Source organism: Sminthopsis crassicaudata, chromosome 5 (genome assembly GCF_048593235.1).
Source record: "Sminthopsis crassicaudata isolate SCR6 chromosome 5, ASM4859323v1, whole genome shotgun sequence".
NCBI classification, from domain to species: Eukaryota; Metazoa; Chordata; class Mammalia; order Dasyuromorphia; family Dasyuridae; genus Sminthopsis; species Sminthopsis crassicaudata.
The window spans coordinates 6277671-6294534 of NC_133621.1; the positions used below are offsets into that span (position 1 = coordinate 6277671).

Sequence of the window (16864 nt, forward strand, 5' to 3'; positions counted from 1 at the left end):
AGAACACTACCCTGATCTCACATTTACTCATGAGTTTAATGGTTTAATTTCTGTGAGCACTAATATCCTCATTTTGTTCAGTATATAGAAAAACAAACATGATAATAGATCCTCCCTCACAAAATTATCTTTTGAAGAAAATAGAAAAAACGTTTTCCAAAGCTCTCATCCCATTGAAGTTTTATTTTTAAGCTTATGGTATTATTTTCTTCCAGATTTTGTAGTTTGTTTTATTTTGTTGGTCTTTCACATTTGTGTTTTGTCAGGGAAGAGACAATAAGTATCGGAAAAGATGAGTAAGTGGCCATGTAGGAGGGTGGTAGGGGAGGAAATACCCACAATCCATTAGCTCAATGTGTGACCTGATCTCCTCGAGTCCCATTCACAAAACAGCTAATTACATTTAGCAAAGAACGTGCCCTGGAAGCAAGGGCATGAATGCTTTCAGCAATGGTGTTCCACAAACCTTCAGAACTTTCTTTCACACTCCAATCTTGTCAGTACAGGGCACTCCTTGGTATGGAAATTCCCTCTCTTGATGCAGATGGCCAATTGGACTCTGAGGGATTAAGGGACTAATCCAACATCAGACTTCCGGGTAGAAATTCGAGCCAGTTTTGACTCATTCTAAGGAAACCCCTCCATCCCCAACATATATTTGCTCTTGTCCTGGAGTAAAGTGCCTTCTATTCACTCCTTGCTATATTTGCATAGGATTTTCAAATTTCCATATGTTATTCCATTTGCTCCTCTTCCCGAATCTCTAAGGTGAGTTGTCCAAACATGACTCATTTTATTGAGTCAGGCTACAGATCCTACAAAGCTAGTGAGTGGTAGCATGTCTTAATAGTTCTATTCATTCAGTTATAGAATGAGAATTTCTTAATTAACTTAATGGAATCAGGAAACATACTTTATACTTTATATTTAAGTGTCCAGTCCAGGGCTTTTTAAAAGGTTTGATAAATTGAACTGTTTGTAAAATAATCTTTTTTACTTCCCATACATTAAATCCTTTCTGGACCTGGCATGTCTCTCTAGTTTAGCCACCAAAATGACAAAAAGCATTTTGCCAACTCTGGAATATGTTCATTGGCTGTTTGCCTAGGGAGCCCACCAGGGCAAAGGTGACAAATAGCAGAACACAGCTCCTGATCCACAGGACCCGTTGCAAAATATCTTACCTTCACTCATTGCCTTTCCATCTACAATGCTAGTGACTTCTCAGAGGGGTTTCTAGGTGTATCCCGGCAAGACTTGAAAGCCTTAATTTTTTTTTAATTGAAAAAACTCTCCTGACTGATAAAATTGAGAATAAAAAAAAGCAGCAAAGGAAAACTCAATGTTATTAATCTGTCAAATGTCTGTACTAGAAGGGCCCTCAGGAACCAGTCAGCCATAACTGTGACTGCACAATGTTCTCCTGGATTCAAGGTTTGCCAATGACCTCTTGAACCTAATGACTAGCAATCCTACTAGACATACCTAAAGAGTGTACCATCAGCTTAGAGTGGGGCCATTATCTGTTGCATGACAGGACTGAATTTACATGAGGAACTACTTGGAGGCTTTGAATGCTCATCTTTTTTGGGGGGAGAGCAGGTAACTTTTTTCTCCTTTTTTGTTACTTGACGTGAACACTGTGGCCAAGATGACATGTCAATGAAACGGTCAATAAACATTTTCTATTAGAAAAGGAATTATATTTAGCAAAGAGTCAATACTTTATTACAATCAAATAATATTGGTGAAATATTTATGTGGACCCAGAATTAACCAAAGATTCAGCAATGCAAATAAGTGGAATGCAAATCTTACCTCAAAAGCATATGTCGATGAAGGAATGAAAGGCTTCAAATAATTCAACTTATACAGTATCAGAAACACTGAGCACCGGATGGTTTCCAAAATAGGTGCTTGAGGCCTGAAATGAAAAGTTTATTGACATGTAGTGAACATAGAATTATAGAACCAGGTCTTAGGAGGTAACTTAAGGGCTTACCTACCTCAACTGTTTCATTTTGTAAATGAGGAAAATGAGATCCAAAGATCATATTGCTAGAAATCGGGAGAAACAAGGCTTGACTCTAGATTACCTGACTTCAAATACAGAATTTTTTATCACAATGGAATTATTTCATATTTCAGGGCTTCGATCATTAGATTTCCAAAATGTGTATTTGTCAAAAATAAAACCTTCAAAACAACAAATGTTTTTAGGTACCTGTTTAGTTCAAGGCAAGGGACGGTGCCGCGGAGGGTATAGTATCAGCCCTGGCCTCTAGAATCAGGGGTTCCATCTTTGCCTCTTCTGCACCCTGGTTATGTGACTGGGACAAATCCTGTGGAAAGTGTCCAGGCAACACTCCAAAGGATTTAAGTTTGAGACTACTAGTTAATCTGTTTTGGGAGAAAGAATGAAGTACCTGGGAATTCCCCACAATGAAAGCACAGACCAGAGAGCCCCAAAAGTAGCAAGTAACAAAGCACAAACCTTTGGAACATGAAAAGGTAATGACTACAATCCTTGCCCTCAAGCTGAGAGTCAAATGTGAGGATGATACATGGTGTTCCCATGGATAATTCTAATACAATTTAGAAGCCATTTAGTCCATAAGACAAGCCTAAATCACAGAGTGTCCTAGGTGGATGAAGATTATTGGGGAAGGTTTCATGGACAAAGAAAGGCTGGAGTTAGGTAGCACTCTTCCCTTTTGGAGATGGGGAGAGCATTGCTGATCCACAAGAAAGTTTGAGAAAGCTAGACTGGCTGGCCAAGGTCCAAAATAAGCATGGACCAAACAATGGATCCAGACAGCTCTGGAGAATCACAGGCTGAGTGTAAGAGCAAAAAGCGGCCAGGGTACTGGTAAGATCATAGAGAGCAAGGGCAAAGCACAGCATGCAAAGTGGAGGTATGAAGTAGCAGGGGGCCCCAAGGCAAGATCATGTCCAGACAATGTGGCAACATCCAACCCCAAAAAGCAAAATATTAAAATGTGGTCTCAACTTAAGCAAGAGTTAAAGAATCCAATTTCTAAACAGGCAGCAAAATAAAGCATTAGACCTGGAGTCGGAAAGGTCTGAGTTCTAATCAATTGTAATTTGATTGTTCTGTGAGTATGAACACAATTCTTTATCTCTCTGTGCCTCAGTTTCCCTATCTCTTAAATTGGTAGAATATCTCCCATGTGCTTTGTAAATTGTAAAGCATGTGAGAAATATGCCATGTTCTGCTAGACTGGCTCAATACAATGATGATGCTAAGATATTTTTGAGAATTAACATCAAGATTAAACTTTTTAGAAGATGTTTAATCTGTGGTTTAATTCTCCACTACTGTCTATATGGGAAAGAGGTTTAGAGAAGTCATACTTGTGTTTGCTTAAAATGAATTAATCAGTTTTTTTGGGGGGGGTGGGAAGGTGGTTAATTGGGTTTTCAAGTAAAAGATGTTCGAATATCAGGAAACTAAAATAACACAAAAATAAATAAACATACAGAACATTTATGAAATGTCAATGTTGGGGTATTTTTCAAAGATTTCCCAAAGAAAATGTTTCTAGCATGGGCCACGTATAGATTGTGAAACTATGGGGAAAGCAAAAAGGGAAACTTAGTCAGGTCTTATATGGGAATTGAAGAGAAATCACAATTAGTTTGATACTCCATGATCCTCTAGCTCTGGATTTGGCAAAGCAAGACAATAACCTTCCTATGCAAGAACATTTAAACTTTCTTATGTTTTTATTATTTGGTTTAAGCCAGTTTTGTGCTTCAGGGCTTCGGGAGGGAAACAAATAATGAAGTCTTCAGTCAGTAGATAACATGGAAACCAGGGCAGAAGAAGAGGGCCTAGAACTCCAAAAAGCTGAGTTGGTCTCATGGCTAATTTCTTTAGATACCTTTTAAGAGATATTTCTTTTTAAAATCCTGGAATAGATGCCTCATTTTCTGAAATATTTAGAACGTAAAACATGTGTGCTCCAAATCAAACAGGATACCTAATGGAAATACAACCTTTTGTTAATTTATTTAATTTATGATTAATGTTTGCTGTCTACATTTTCTTTTATATTGTAAACAGTCCTAAAGAGCAGGGCCTGGGCCTGTTTAACTTGCTTTGAATGAAACCTAATCTTTGACTACATGCAGATTGGCCCTTAATTAATTGCTTTGCAATGACAGTGATGAACAACTATTTAAGAGGCAAAGATTAAGGTCCATTGAATTTTATCATGCTTTTCTTTTCAATTATTAAATCACTTACAGAGGAGAGAAAAAGACATGGTGATCCCAGTAGACAGTTCATTACATTCTCTCATTCATCTGACTGTAAAAGCTAAGGCTGTTTCGAAGCCAGCTCAGAATGCAGAGTTCCAGGAGAAAATGTTTTTGCTGGACTTCAAAGATTCCTTTTTGGGACAATAAATCACTTATATTTTTCAGCAGGGGGACTAACAAATTTTATAGGAAATAAAAGCAAGCACATTTCTCAAAACCCTTAAATATAGCAAGATAAAATTAGGCTTAGAGAAGTCAAACTTGTGTTTGCTTAAAAATGAATTTATCAAACTTGGGTTTTTTGGGGGGAAAAGGTGTTTAATTGAGTTTTCAAGTAAAATATGTTCAAATATCAGGAAACTAAAATAACACAAAAATAAATAAATATATAGAAAGTCTCTGAAATATCAATGTTGGGGTATTTTTCAAAGATCTCCCAAAGAAAATGTTTCTAGGCAGTCCCCATATTTCCATGTGCCTCTTGTTTTATTAGCCCCACTGGTAATTTATACTTGTTAGTTATATATTTCTTTGGGGGAGGAGGAAAACTGCCACTAATTACTTTTGGAAATTTGGTTTTAGAACTTTGTAATTATTGGCAGCTTGATGAGGAAACAGACAGGAAAAATACAACCACCAAGGCAGAGGACATACAGACATTTATGTTCTCTTTAGTTGATAGATTTGGTTGACAAAATCAGTGTTCATTCCCTTGTCACCTATCGATTGGCCTCTGGATACAAATTATGTCTCTATTTGAAAGTCTGGCTATGGCCAAGACAGGACAGACTATAGAGAAATCCTTCATCTCGATAACGATTAAAATAATAAGTAAAGGGATCATTGGAGGCACCAGGTGAAAGTTATAACCAATTGTTCATTCACAATATTTATTTATATAACTGAAATAGACTGAAATCTTGATACGGTCGAGATGATACTATTCATACACATCTTGCTGAAAGACATGTGAAATCTCTTGGGTGAAACCCTTTAAGATCTGACCCAGAGGCCATTTGGGCTGACTTACTGTTTATGGGATGGGATATAAAAACATTGGAACAGAAGCAAAGAGGAACATGCAGAAAACAGTGTTTTTTAAAGACACAAGTAAAATAAAAATCTCCATAATATCCAAAGAAAAGGAACATATGTGAGATTGTAGTATGACATATAGGCAAACTAAAATAAATGAAATTATTTAATCCCTGGTGACATGCTTGCCATGTGACACATTGCTCTCTTAGCCAAAGTATATATCTGTATGTATTCTTTGACAGGCCAGACATACTGCAAGGGCTCAGATAACCACGCCATTGTGTTTGGGGGCACTGAGGTGACTATTTCTGAGCCTCCGGGAAAATAAGATTCATTGGTTATTCAGCTCAAAACAACTGAATGATTAAAAGCAATAATCAATATTGAAACCAAAGAACGATTGATGGAATGTGTTTCCTGTTCTGTAGAGAAACAGGAGATTTGGGGTGCCAAAGGTGGTAAATGCTGTAGAAAAAAGGAGCATATGCGGTACTTTTACTTGACTGTTTTTCTTTGTGTGGAAAAAAAAAGGTTTCTGAGGTGGAGTGTGTGTGTGTGTGTGTGTGTGTGTGTGTGTGTGTGTGTGTGTATGTTTGTGTATGTGTGTATAGAATGTGCTTGTTCTCTGTATCTCTCTCCCTGTCTTACTTTCTCTCTCTCTCTCTCTCTCTCTCTCTCTCTCTCTCTCTCTCTCTCTCTCTCTCTCTCTCTCTCTCTCTCTCTTCTCTCTCTCTCTCTCTGATTCATTTTTTTCTCTCCCTCTTTTTTCTCATTTATTTCCTCTTCCCTCCTTCCCTGTCTCCATGAGATCCATACATTCTAAAATTCAATTTTGTTCTAGTGTCCAGTTCAGCATTTTTCATCCGTGTTTCCAAGGCCAGAGGGCTTCCTACTGCACAGTGAGTGGTTAAATAAGCCTACAGGACACATCATGAACCAGATCCTAAAGGCTCTTGACCACTTTCCAGGGAACAATATACTAAGTGAAAGAAAATGAAAAGATTTCCCATCCTACCTTTGATCCATAAGAAATCCAATGGAGGTCAGCATCAGGATGATGTAGCCCGTTCTCAGGAGGAGAGTAGCCTGTGATAACGCCTGTTAAACCAAAAAGCAGGCAGATTGTTCATTTAGGGGAATTCTCTGAAGGAATATTGGATTATACTGAAGTCGTCTGAAGCCTCCCTCTATATTCCACCATTAGGTATGGCATGTTTTCAGACTAGTCTGATCCATCATTACATTTGGGCAATTTCAGGAATTGAACATTTCCCCTAATATCTTTCTGAGTCCTTATTGGATACATTCATTTTTCAAATTAAATAATCACTCCAATGTTTCTTCTTCTCTCGCCCCCTTCTACCCCAAGGCTTCTCATTTCCCTGATCTTTGAACCATGTGTGTGCCTCTACCTAGAGGGAAATAGCTAGCATTTCTATAAATAAATGTCACATTCCAGCTCTGATTTTGAATATCAGTAACTCCGTTGTCAAGCCCAAGCCCTTTCAGCAATGACAGTCTTAAGGACTTTGCAGAGAAGAATTAGACAAGCAGAAATATAACCAATGACCTCTGACATGAGTAGAGTGTAGAGTGATGTTCTTTTTTTAGGCTACATATTGAAATCATCTTAATGACTTTCCGAAGCTCCTAATTGGAAGGGAATATCAAATGATCAAAGTTCATTCTAGATATGCTAGACTCCTTTTTATAAATTGATATATCAGATCAATCAAAGAATATTAATTATTTCTATCAGACATCAAGAGTGACTGTTCAAGCCTTTGATGGAAGACCTCCCATTACTTCTCCAGGTAATCCATCCTACTTCCCATCAGCAACAACTGTTGGTTTTTGTCCCTAAAGCTAAGCTTAAGATTGTCTTCCTGCATGCCTGCCCATTTTTCTGATCCTTCTGTCCCTGGTTTTGAATTTCTGAAATACTTAGTTATTTTGTATTTATATATATTTATATTTAGGCTCTAGAGACCTGTTTATATGCTAACTTCATTCATTGTAATTGTATCCCTTTCAACCAGCACATTGTCTGTCTGGTACATGGTTTGATAAAGACTAACTGATGGATCCACAGAACTATCCTTCCAAATCTTAAAGATGATCATTATGTCTCTCCTAGCCCTCATTTCTTGAGCCTTCTCTTTTCCAGGTTGGCTATCCACTATTACTTCAACTAATTCTTAGAAGATGTTATCTCTGGGTGGTTCACCATCTTGGTGGCCCATCTCTGGGCCACCAGAATCCTCTAGTGATCAGTGTACTTTCTCTCTTGGTGTCCAGAATTGAATAGAACTCTCCAGGAATGACATGATCAGAGAAAAAGATGAAGGGATGAGTGCTTCCTGAAACTATAGAAGAATCTCAGGTGGCATTTGCCGGTCATACTGCTGCTTCTTTTGGAATCTGTAGGTTCAGTCTCCAGATTTTTTTTCCCAAACGGGCCTTCCATTCATCCCTTCAGCCATCCATTCCCTCTTTAAGACATGGAAAGTTGAAATTCTGAAAATAGATGAAAATCCTTCTCCATGATCATCTTGACTTGCATCTTATTTATTTAGGCTGAAAGTTTGAATTCCTCAAATTTTTTGAGTACTTTATTATTTCATGGAGTGGATTTCTCTTCCAACTTTGTGTCATATTCAAATTTTGTAAATGTTGAATCTATGCTTTTATCCACTCATCAAACTGTTAAACAACCTAGGTCCAAGAATTGTATGATAGAAGAGATATTCAGCTGAAAACCTCTCCAGGTTTTTATGCAATCAAGAATGTCTACTTCTTAGTCCAGCTTCTCACCCAATTCTGATAGCCACTACCCCCTTAAAGGGTTATTCACATCCCATCTCTTCATCTGGTCCTCAAGATGGGATGATCCATAAGAGTTTCAGTAAAATCTTTTCCCAAGATCTATATAATACCTATGGATCAATTTTCTTTGGTTTTCTTCAGCTCTTCAATAATATCTGACTCTTCATGACCCCATTTGAGATTCCCTTGGCAAACATATTTACTTCTCTCACTTTACTGACAAGGAAGCTGATATAAATAGTATTAAGTGACTTGCCCAATGTCACATAGTCAATAAGTGTTTAAGATTGGATTTGAACTCAGGGAAATGATTCTTCTTCATGACTCCAGGCTCTCTTTCTATTCACTTCACCCCTTGGCTGCCCAGAGTAATCTATAGTGCCCCCCAGTTATTAACCCTACCCAAATCAGACTAGAAATTGAGAGTTTGGAATTGACTTTGTCAAAATTAATCATTCTTCATTTTATTTACATGCTGCCTTTAAAATGCAGAATTCAATTCAACCAAAGTAGCATTTGTGAGGTATCTACAGTACATCATTTACTAGACAGTCTCAGGGAAATTGAAAAAACAAACAAACAAAAAACAGTCTGCTTTTATGGAGTGTCTAGCCACTATGGGGCAGGTGAAATGTACAGAGATATGAAAAGTAAACACACACACACATACATAGGTGTATATATAAATATATACATCTGTATATATATATATTTGTATATGCTTTAGAAATTTGGGGACGTGGGAAGGCTTTTTGAAAGAGGCCTTTAATGTGAGCTTTGGACAGAGGGAGAAAGAGGGAGAAAGAAATTCAGGAAGGAGAAAGAAGAGCATTCTTCATGGGGGAGGCAGCCTGGCAAATGAGGGACAAAGTCAGAAGAAGGAACATTACATACAGTTAATCAGTCTGAATCAGATCCTTTGGGGCTTTAAATGTTAATGGAGACAAAGTACAGTTTATTCTAAAGATAACAGGAGCCATTGATGGTTTGTCAGTAAAGGAGTAACATACAAAGTATTTGCCCTAGACTATCCATATCTGGGGACACATCTGGAGAAGGTATTCTTCTTACACAATTTTCAGATTATTATAAGGTTTCTAGAGGTTTCCTTTTTGCTGTCCCTAGTGCTTAATACAGTGACTTACAAAGAATAAATGTTTAACAAACACTTAGAGATGATCAAGACTTGCTGGCTATCAATGAGTACTCCAAATTCATGGTGGTGTGTGGGGGGGAGTAGAAAGGTAGGTGAATATCTTTCAGAAATAAACTGTGTGTGTGTGTGTATGTCCTGAGAAGTCTGAGAGAACTCATCTTGGAGTTGGGAAGAACTGAATTAGATTCACTTTTACCATGGGACTTTAAGGAAGACACTCTTTCAACCTCCATTTTCTCATCTGTAAAAGGTGCCAGCAATAGCGAACTTCTAGGATTTTTAGGAACTCTTAATAAATTGATAAGTGCAAAACATGCTGCAGATTTTACAATTTTAGACTAATAATTGTGCACACCTTGGCCATTTCATTCAAGGAGGATCCATTTTTCCACCAAATAATCTTTCATATTTAATGGTAGGCTGAGTTGATAGACCTCATTTCAGTTTAGCATGTGGCCACCTGCTATCTGAATGAGAAATTCATTGAGTCTTTTTGGGAAATGGACCATTTTAGGAAAAAAATTTCTGGGGCGATTCATGGTCTCTTTGAAAGCTGAGTGTACCTGATCCTTAGGCCTAACTAAGGTAGCGGTTCAGCATCTGGGATGTGAGGAAACAGTTCTTGTAAGCATTTTCCTGAATCTCTAGTCCCCAAACTAGTCAGCTTAGCTCAGCCACAATGATGTCCTTCCTACGGCCTCTCTGTAGATGAGCCCATTTCTGCTGGTCTACATTTTTCATCCTATGTGACTCTATGGAGTCTCTGACAGTATTTCCCAGGGTCCTAATTATAAGGGTGTGGAACTAAAAATGTCCGGATTCTATTACTCTCACAAAAAGGTACCTAATAAAAAACTCTACCAATGGTCCCCCAGGAGAGTCACAGCTTTAGTTGCTTTTGGCTTGGCAAATAATCACTTCTGCAAACTCCAGGAAGACATGAGGTCACTGAGTTTTTTTTTTCCTTTTTTGTTTTTTTGACCCAATTTTAACCCTTAAGGCAACAAATTTAGGGGCTGAAGGCTTCTCCATGGACACAAATGTCACTTCTGAGACAGAGAGTTTCCACTCACCCCATTTTGATTCTTCTTTTGGCACTGGATATGGGGCCCTTGCTAAAGGGGGATAAGACCTGTGATTACAGGAGGGAACTCATGCTGAGATAGGGAAAATGTCTCAGAAGGGGAAAAGGTGATTAACTTGGAACAGAGATGGGAGTTCAAATCATATATAGATATATAACAATGGAAAATTACTTCATCTGTCTTAACCTAGTGTTACCATGTGGAAAATGGGGATAATAATAGGATCAACTTCATGGTGTAGCTATGGATATAGTGATGGATCAAATTCAGCTGAGATGATATGTGGAAAGTTTTATATATATATATATATATATATATATATATATATATATATATATATATATATGTATATATATATGTATGTATATATATATGTATGTATGTATGTTAGTGGGACGCTAATTCTAGCAAATAATGACAATGATGATGATGAAGATGCTGAACAATTAATGTAGCACGGGGTTACTTAATCAATAGGGAAATGGAGGTGTGCCCAGGCTCACACAGGTATTAAGTGCTGGAACTAGCATCCAAACCCAAATCATCAGATGAACAAAACATTATGCTTGAGACCAAAAAACCCAGTCAGGTCCCAGCTGTACCACTGACTAGCCACGTGATCTTAAATCAGTCACATTCCTTTCCCAGTGTCATTTATAAAATGGGGATCCTAGTTGTACGAGGTTCCCCTCAGGGAAGTAAAATAATGAATGCTCTGTGCTGTGTTAAGGTAATCCATTATTTTTATCTTCAATTCCTCAAAGATCTTTATCTCTGTCCACTGAGCATTCTTGTTTCCAATGCAGATTGCAGCCTCATCAGGCCTCAGATGATTGTTAGTGAACTGAATCATTGCCAATAACCTGAGCTGCCCCTTGGAGTCAAAGCTTTGTTCCAGCTTAGGAAGATCAGGCAGTACCTGAGCTCTATTTGCAGAATCTCTAAGAACCTGGGATTCTGGGGACCAAACTCATGGAAGCCAGAATTTGATCCCAGGTTAAGGCATCTTTCAGCTTTCTTATTTTACAAAATATGATTTTGCTTTTCACCTTGAAGGAGGGAATACCCAACCTAGTACAATGTTAATTCCTACAAGCCTAGATGAATGAAAACTAATGGCAACCAGGAGTGTCTGTAGTAGGAGTGTCTACTACAAAGAAACAAATTAAATAAAATGAACCTGTGAAAAATGGAAATTAGATTTAATAAGCACTGATCAAGAAAATCAGATTTGGTTAAAAAAAAAAAAAAAAACTCCCAGATCCTGGAATCCAACTGAGAAGAATCCCCAAATAACACACCCAGGAAGTTTCTCTGAGGACCTCCTGAAACGTAGCAGGAAGAATGGGTACAGCTTTGCTCTGCAGCTCAGATCATCAGTGATTCTGTCCCTGTCTCCACCCTCAATTTGCATCTTGGTATCCTCTGTCCTAATTTTATAGATTAGGATTGAAAATAAGAGCATACTTTCTTATATAATTTAGTCCCTCAAATGTCTATCTTCTCAAATCAAACATCTAGAAGCATTTTAAATGATCTTTCCATGACATCATTTCAATTTGGTTTACTATCTTACACACTCTTCTCTGATGCAATGTCCTTCATAAAATATGGCAGCCAATACTCCAGATTTGGTCGGACAAGCTGAGAGAACAATGCAGCATTCATTATTCTCATGTGCGTCTCTAATAATACCAAAAAGTCTTTGGATTTCTGGCTGCCATATCATAATGATTGCCCCTGTACACCACTGAAGTGCCCAGTTCTTTGCCACAAAATCCAACTATACCTCTTGTATTCTGGAATTAACAGTTTTGGTTTCTTGAACTGATGAAAAAGTTTACATTTGCTCCTCTTTTTTCTATCCAATAGCTTCTTATGATCATTTTTTTCCACCTTGACTCATTACTGATAGTTACTTTCTCTGTTAGTTTTGTGGCATTTGCAGACTTGCTAATCATAAAATCAATGGGAATTTTAAAGATGTTTTATAATCACAAGAGAAAAATAGCAAAGAAAAATAAAGTTTCATTAAAATAATGTCGAAAGAGAAAGCTAGATGGTGTAGTAAATAGAGTGGCAGGCCTAGAATCAGGAAGATCTGAGCTGAAATCTCACCTCAAAAACTTTCCCGCTGTATGACACTGAGAAAATCACTTAACCCTGTTTGCCTCAATTTCCTTATCTGTAAAATGAGCTGGAGAAAGAAACAGCAGATCATCTTCTCAAGAAAATCCAAAGCAGGGTCACAAGAATTAGACATAATTGAAAAGGTACAAAAATGGCAAAGTGTCAATATATATTTGAACAGAGTGTATGTATATACAAAGAAAATCACATTTTGAAGTACTAAAGACTATCCATATATCCATTTTTCATTCATGAAAACTCCCAAATATCAGTTCTTAGCTTCTTCAATATTTTCAAACTGTGGAAAAATCAGCTGTCAGGTACATGATAGTGATGATACCCTTTGTGTTTGACTTATGCTGGATGGTCATTGGCATCCCATGGATGGCATGGCGGCAACTTCTGTGTTGTGTTTCTAGACATTCATTTGGAGGCATTGTGTCAAGGGGATATAGCAATGAATCTATTCAGACATGGATTCATATCCCTCTCAGTAACACTTAATGGCTGTTTTAATTTAGACATGTCATATAATCACTCGGTGCTGTAGGCTACTATTTATGGTGATCAATTTCAAAGAAAATTCTGATCTAAATTGGGATAAGTTGTTACCTCAGGGAGGGATTCTACTTTCCAAACAAATCACTAGAATAAGTTTTTAAAAGTTTAACCTAATAAAAAAACCTCTGGTCTAACTCACCTGCCAATATTTTTTTTTTTTGTCTTTGCTATTCATTCCATAATAATTTCTTAAAGAGTTAATTCATTTTGTCTAAAGCCTGAAATACTCTTAAAACACATATCTTGGAACAATTTTCATATTAACTTAGGAAAAATAATGATAACAAGATACATCTGATTCCACAAGTGAAGTGGTTAATATTTTACTGAATCAAAATTTTAGAAAATGAATTTTCCTTTTTTTAACCTGTACTATTTCCCAGTAGAGAATCATACGCCCATTCTATTATTCCTAACAACTAACCAACCTTCACTCTTCTTCCAAGGTTCCAAAATCTCTGTGTATTAAATGGGGATTTAGAGATGACATCTCGTCTTTTCAACATATTTATTTTATTCGCTCACTGCCCTCAGGCTGGGGAGATTGATACTCATTCTGGCTCAAATTTCTCTGCACGTATTACATTACTAATCACCTAGAAAGGGTAGGAAATTAAGAAAGCATTCCAATTGAGGACTTTTTGCAGAAAAGTGAATATACAATAGATGAATTCTGGGAGTTATTTTAAGATCTTGAACTCTGACTTAGCTTATACTCTTTGCTTTGAGTGTTGAGGAATAGAATACATTAATGTTTTTGAGATGATCTTAAGAAGAATACTTCATTAAGAGAATAGTGTATATGCGGCACTTTACCATAAATAACGAATGAATGCAACATTCAAGGATTTAAAAACTGCAAAAGTGTGGTTCCGTGTTTATATTGGAGAGTCTCAGTTGCCTCTTTAATGGGGAAGGAATAGCCTGAGTGATCTGTGTCACAGCCTATCTGCAGCTGCTGGACTTCACACCCTAACAATCAGGGCCTTTTTCAGCACCGAGGTTATAGTGTGTACTTTCATATCATTTAAAAAGACAAATGTTCCCATAGCTGATTTAAGTTGGGATGCAGACGAATGCCAATGGTATTTTCATTTCCATTGCCGGCTCCCTGTATCACCCCATGAAGCGGACCCTGGAAGCTAAGCAATGATTTCTCAAGCCTGGCTGTCCCAAAATCAACAGAAAGCCAGTGGGTTATATCACTAAATTAAACACTATATATTTAAATATACATTCTGCAAGCAGTATCAAGGAAGGAATGTGCCTTTCACACCTTTTGTGTCCTATAGCATCCCTTTTCTTCCTTCCAGAGAAATTCTACATATGCGATCTGTGACTAAACAAAATAAATGAGTGTTTCTACACTGCAGTTATGTATAAACAGAGAAGCCTGTGGAACCACAGCAGGACCCCCAGTGACAAGTCCACCACAGCTTTTCCAATGTGGTTATTGGCTGTAATGAAACAGGAAAAAATATTGTTGTTGGATTCCCCTGCCTTTGTAAGGTTTATCAGAGGCCCCAAGTCCAAAAAAGGCTCCATGGAATTCTGCAAATAAGCAGTAGTTCTTCATCTGTATGCAGCATGATGTGAATGAGGGAGGAAAATGTACAAAAGCAGGCTCCAGACAAGCCAAGATGGCAGAAGAAAGTCAAGATCTCACCTGAATTCTTCCAAATCCCCCTCCAAACAATTTTAAAATAATTCCTCAAATCAAATCATGGAGCAAAATAATTAAAGTCAGTGTGAAATAATTTTCTAGCCAAAGACACTCTGGTTTATTGGTAAGAAATGTCTATCTTACCAGGTGATAAATGGTCCATCCTGTAGTTTAATGTAGCACAGGCTACTCCCTATCCCCAGCAACTTTAGCAGCAGAACTTGGAGGTGGCTACATCAAGGGCAGCAGAAGCTTCTCAGTAAACAGATGGTAAGGAATTGAAAAAATGGTAAGATGAAGATTACAGGAGACTTTTATTGGCATTGGGGCAGGACTCAGTTGCATTGCCAGATGTGACTTAAGAATGTAATTTCAGGGCATAGAGGAGCACTAGTACACAAGCACTCCTGGCTACAGAAGATCATGGTTCTGGGGCAAAGAAGTTCTTTTGTTGCACACAAGGTGCAGGGATCCTGATCTCAGTTCCAAAGCAGAAATGGGCTGCACAGGAGAGTAGGTTCTAAGGTCAATAGCAAGGCAAAGAGCGATAGCATTTGGCAACAGAAGAGAGTATGGATTCGAATCAAAGTTAACTGATCACAGGCTGGAGAAGAGTGCTTGTGATTCCTCACAGACAAGAGTAAAGACAGGAGAGATGTGACTACCCCTTTTATTAGCTTACACTATTTTGAAAGAATAGTTTAAAGAATGGTACATTTCCCCCCCTTTCCTGAGTTGAGCAGAACCTAAACATAGATCTAACATAAAGTTAAGTCAAGAAATAGTTTGGGAAAAATGATCACACACCCAAAAAAATGACCTTACAAAGTTACTTTGGTGCAGTGTATAAAGTGCCAGCCCTGAAATCAGGGAGACCTGAGTTCAAATCCAGACACAGACACTTAATACTTTTCATTGACAAAGAAGATCAAGATGCAAACTCTAAAGTGAGAAAACAAAGTTAAAATAGCCATTTAAGACTCAAAAATTAATGCAAATTGACCATAGGCCCAAAACTAATCCCTGGATTAACTCAAAAAAGAATTATATGAAAATCAAATCAAAAGGATAGAGAAAAAATTGGGGGAAAATAGAATAAAATAAGAAAATTATGAAAAGAGAATCAACAATTTGCAAAAAAAAAAAAAAAAAAAAAAAAAAAAAAACGAGCACACACACACAAATTACTGAAGAAAATAATACCTTAAAAACAGAATTGACCAAATGATAAGAGACATAAAGTTCATTGAAAAAAAATAATTGGGAAAGTGACTGTGAGCTAATGATTCCAAGAGACATTGAGAAACAAAATAAAATAAAAAGACTGAAAAAGTAGAAGAAACTGTGAACTATCATATTGTGAAAACAATTAACCTGGAAAATAGATCCAGGAGAGATAGTTTTCAAAGTTTTGGTCACAATTAAAAAAAAGCAAGATAGATACCATATTTCAAGAAATTAAGGAAAACTACCATAATATACAAGAACTAGAGAGTAAAATAGAAACAGAAAGAATTAACTAGTCATGTTCTGAAAGAGATCCCAGAATGAAAACTCACAAGAAAATTATTGCCAAATTCCAGAACTCCCACATTAAAGAGAAATTATTGCAAGCAGCCATAAATAATCAATGATTGTAGGGCCACGATCAGGAAAACACAAAACTTAGCAGCTGTTACAATAAATGAACAGAAGGATTGGAATATGGTTATTCTAGATGGCAAAGAAGATGGTATTATACCAACTAATAAATGATCAAAATATGAAACATTTTCAGATGAAGTAGACATAGTTATCTATAATCATATGGAAAAAATATGCTTACCATTGAGTAGAGAAATGCAAATTAAAACAATTCTGAAGTATTTTCACACAGTTATTATATTGGTTAGTAGGACAGATAAATGATAAATGCTGAAGGGAATATTGGAAAATTAGCTATTAATGAATTGTTGGTAAAGGTGTGAACTGATTCAAATTAATTTGTGCAAAATGATTCAGAACTTCACCCATAGGGCTATAAAACTATGCATAGTCTTTCATTTAACAATACCACAACTTGGTTTATATCCCAAAAGAGATTAAAAAAAAAAACAAAAAGAAAAATGACCTAAATGTACA

General features: G+C 37.0%; 1 protein-coding gene across 1 annotated transcript in view; it reads right to left on the reverse strand.

The window, feature by feature from the left end:
• The window catches only part of AGMO (alkylglycerol monooxygenase), a 310594-nt gene that overhangs the window by 120242 nt on the left and 173488 nt on the right, over positions 1-16864 (reverse strand). Inside the window, exons 11-12 of the mRNA XM_074266588.1 lie at positions 6338-6420; positions 1819-1924 (exon numbers count right to left, since the gene is read on the reverse strand). Of these exons, the coding sequence (XP_074122689.1) occupies positions 1819-1924; positions 6338-6420 (189 nt within the window). The remainder of the gene's footprint in view (positions 1-1818; positions 1925-6337; positions 6421-16864) is intronic.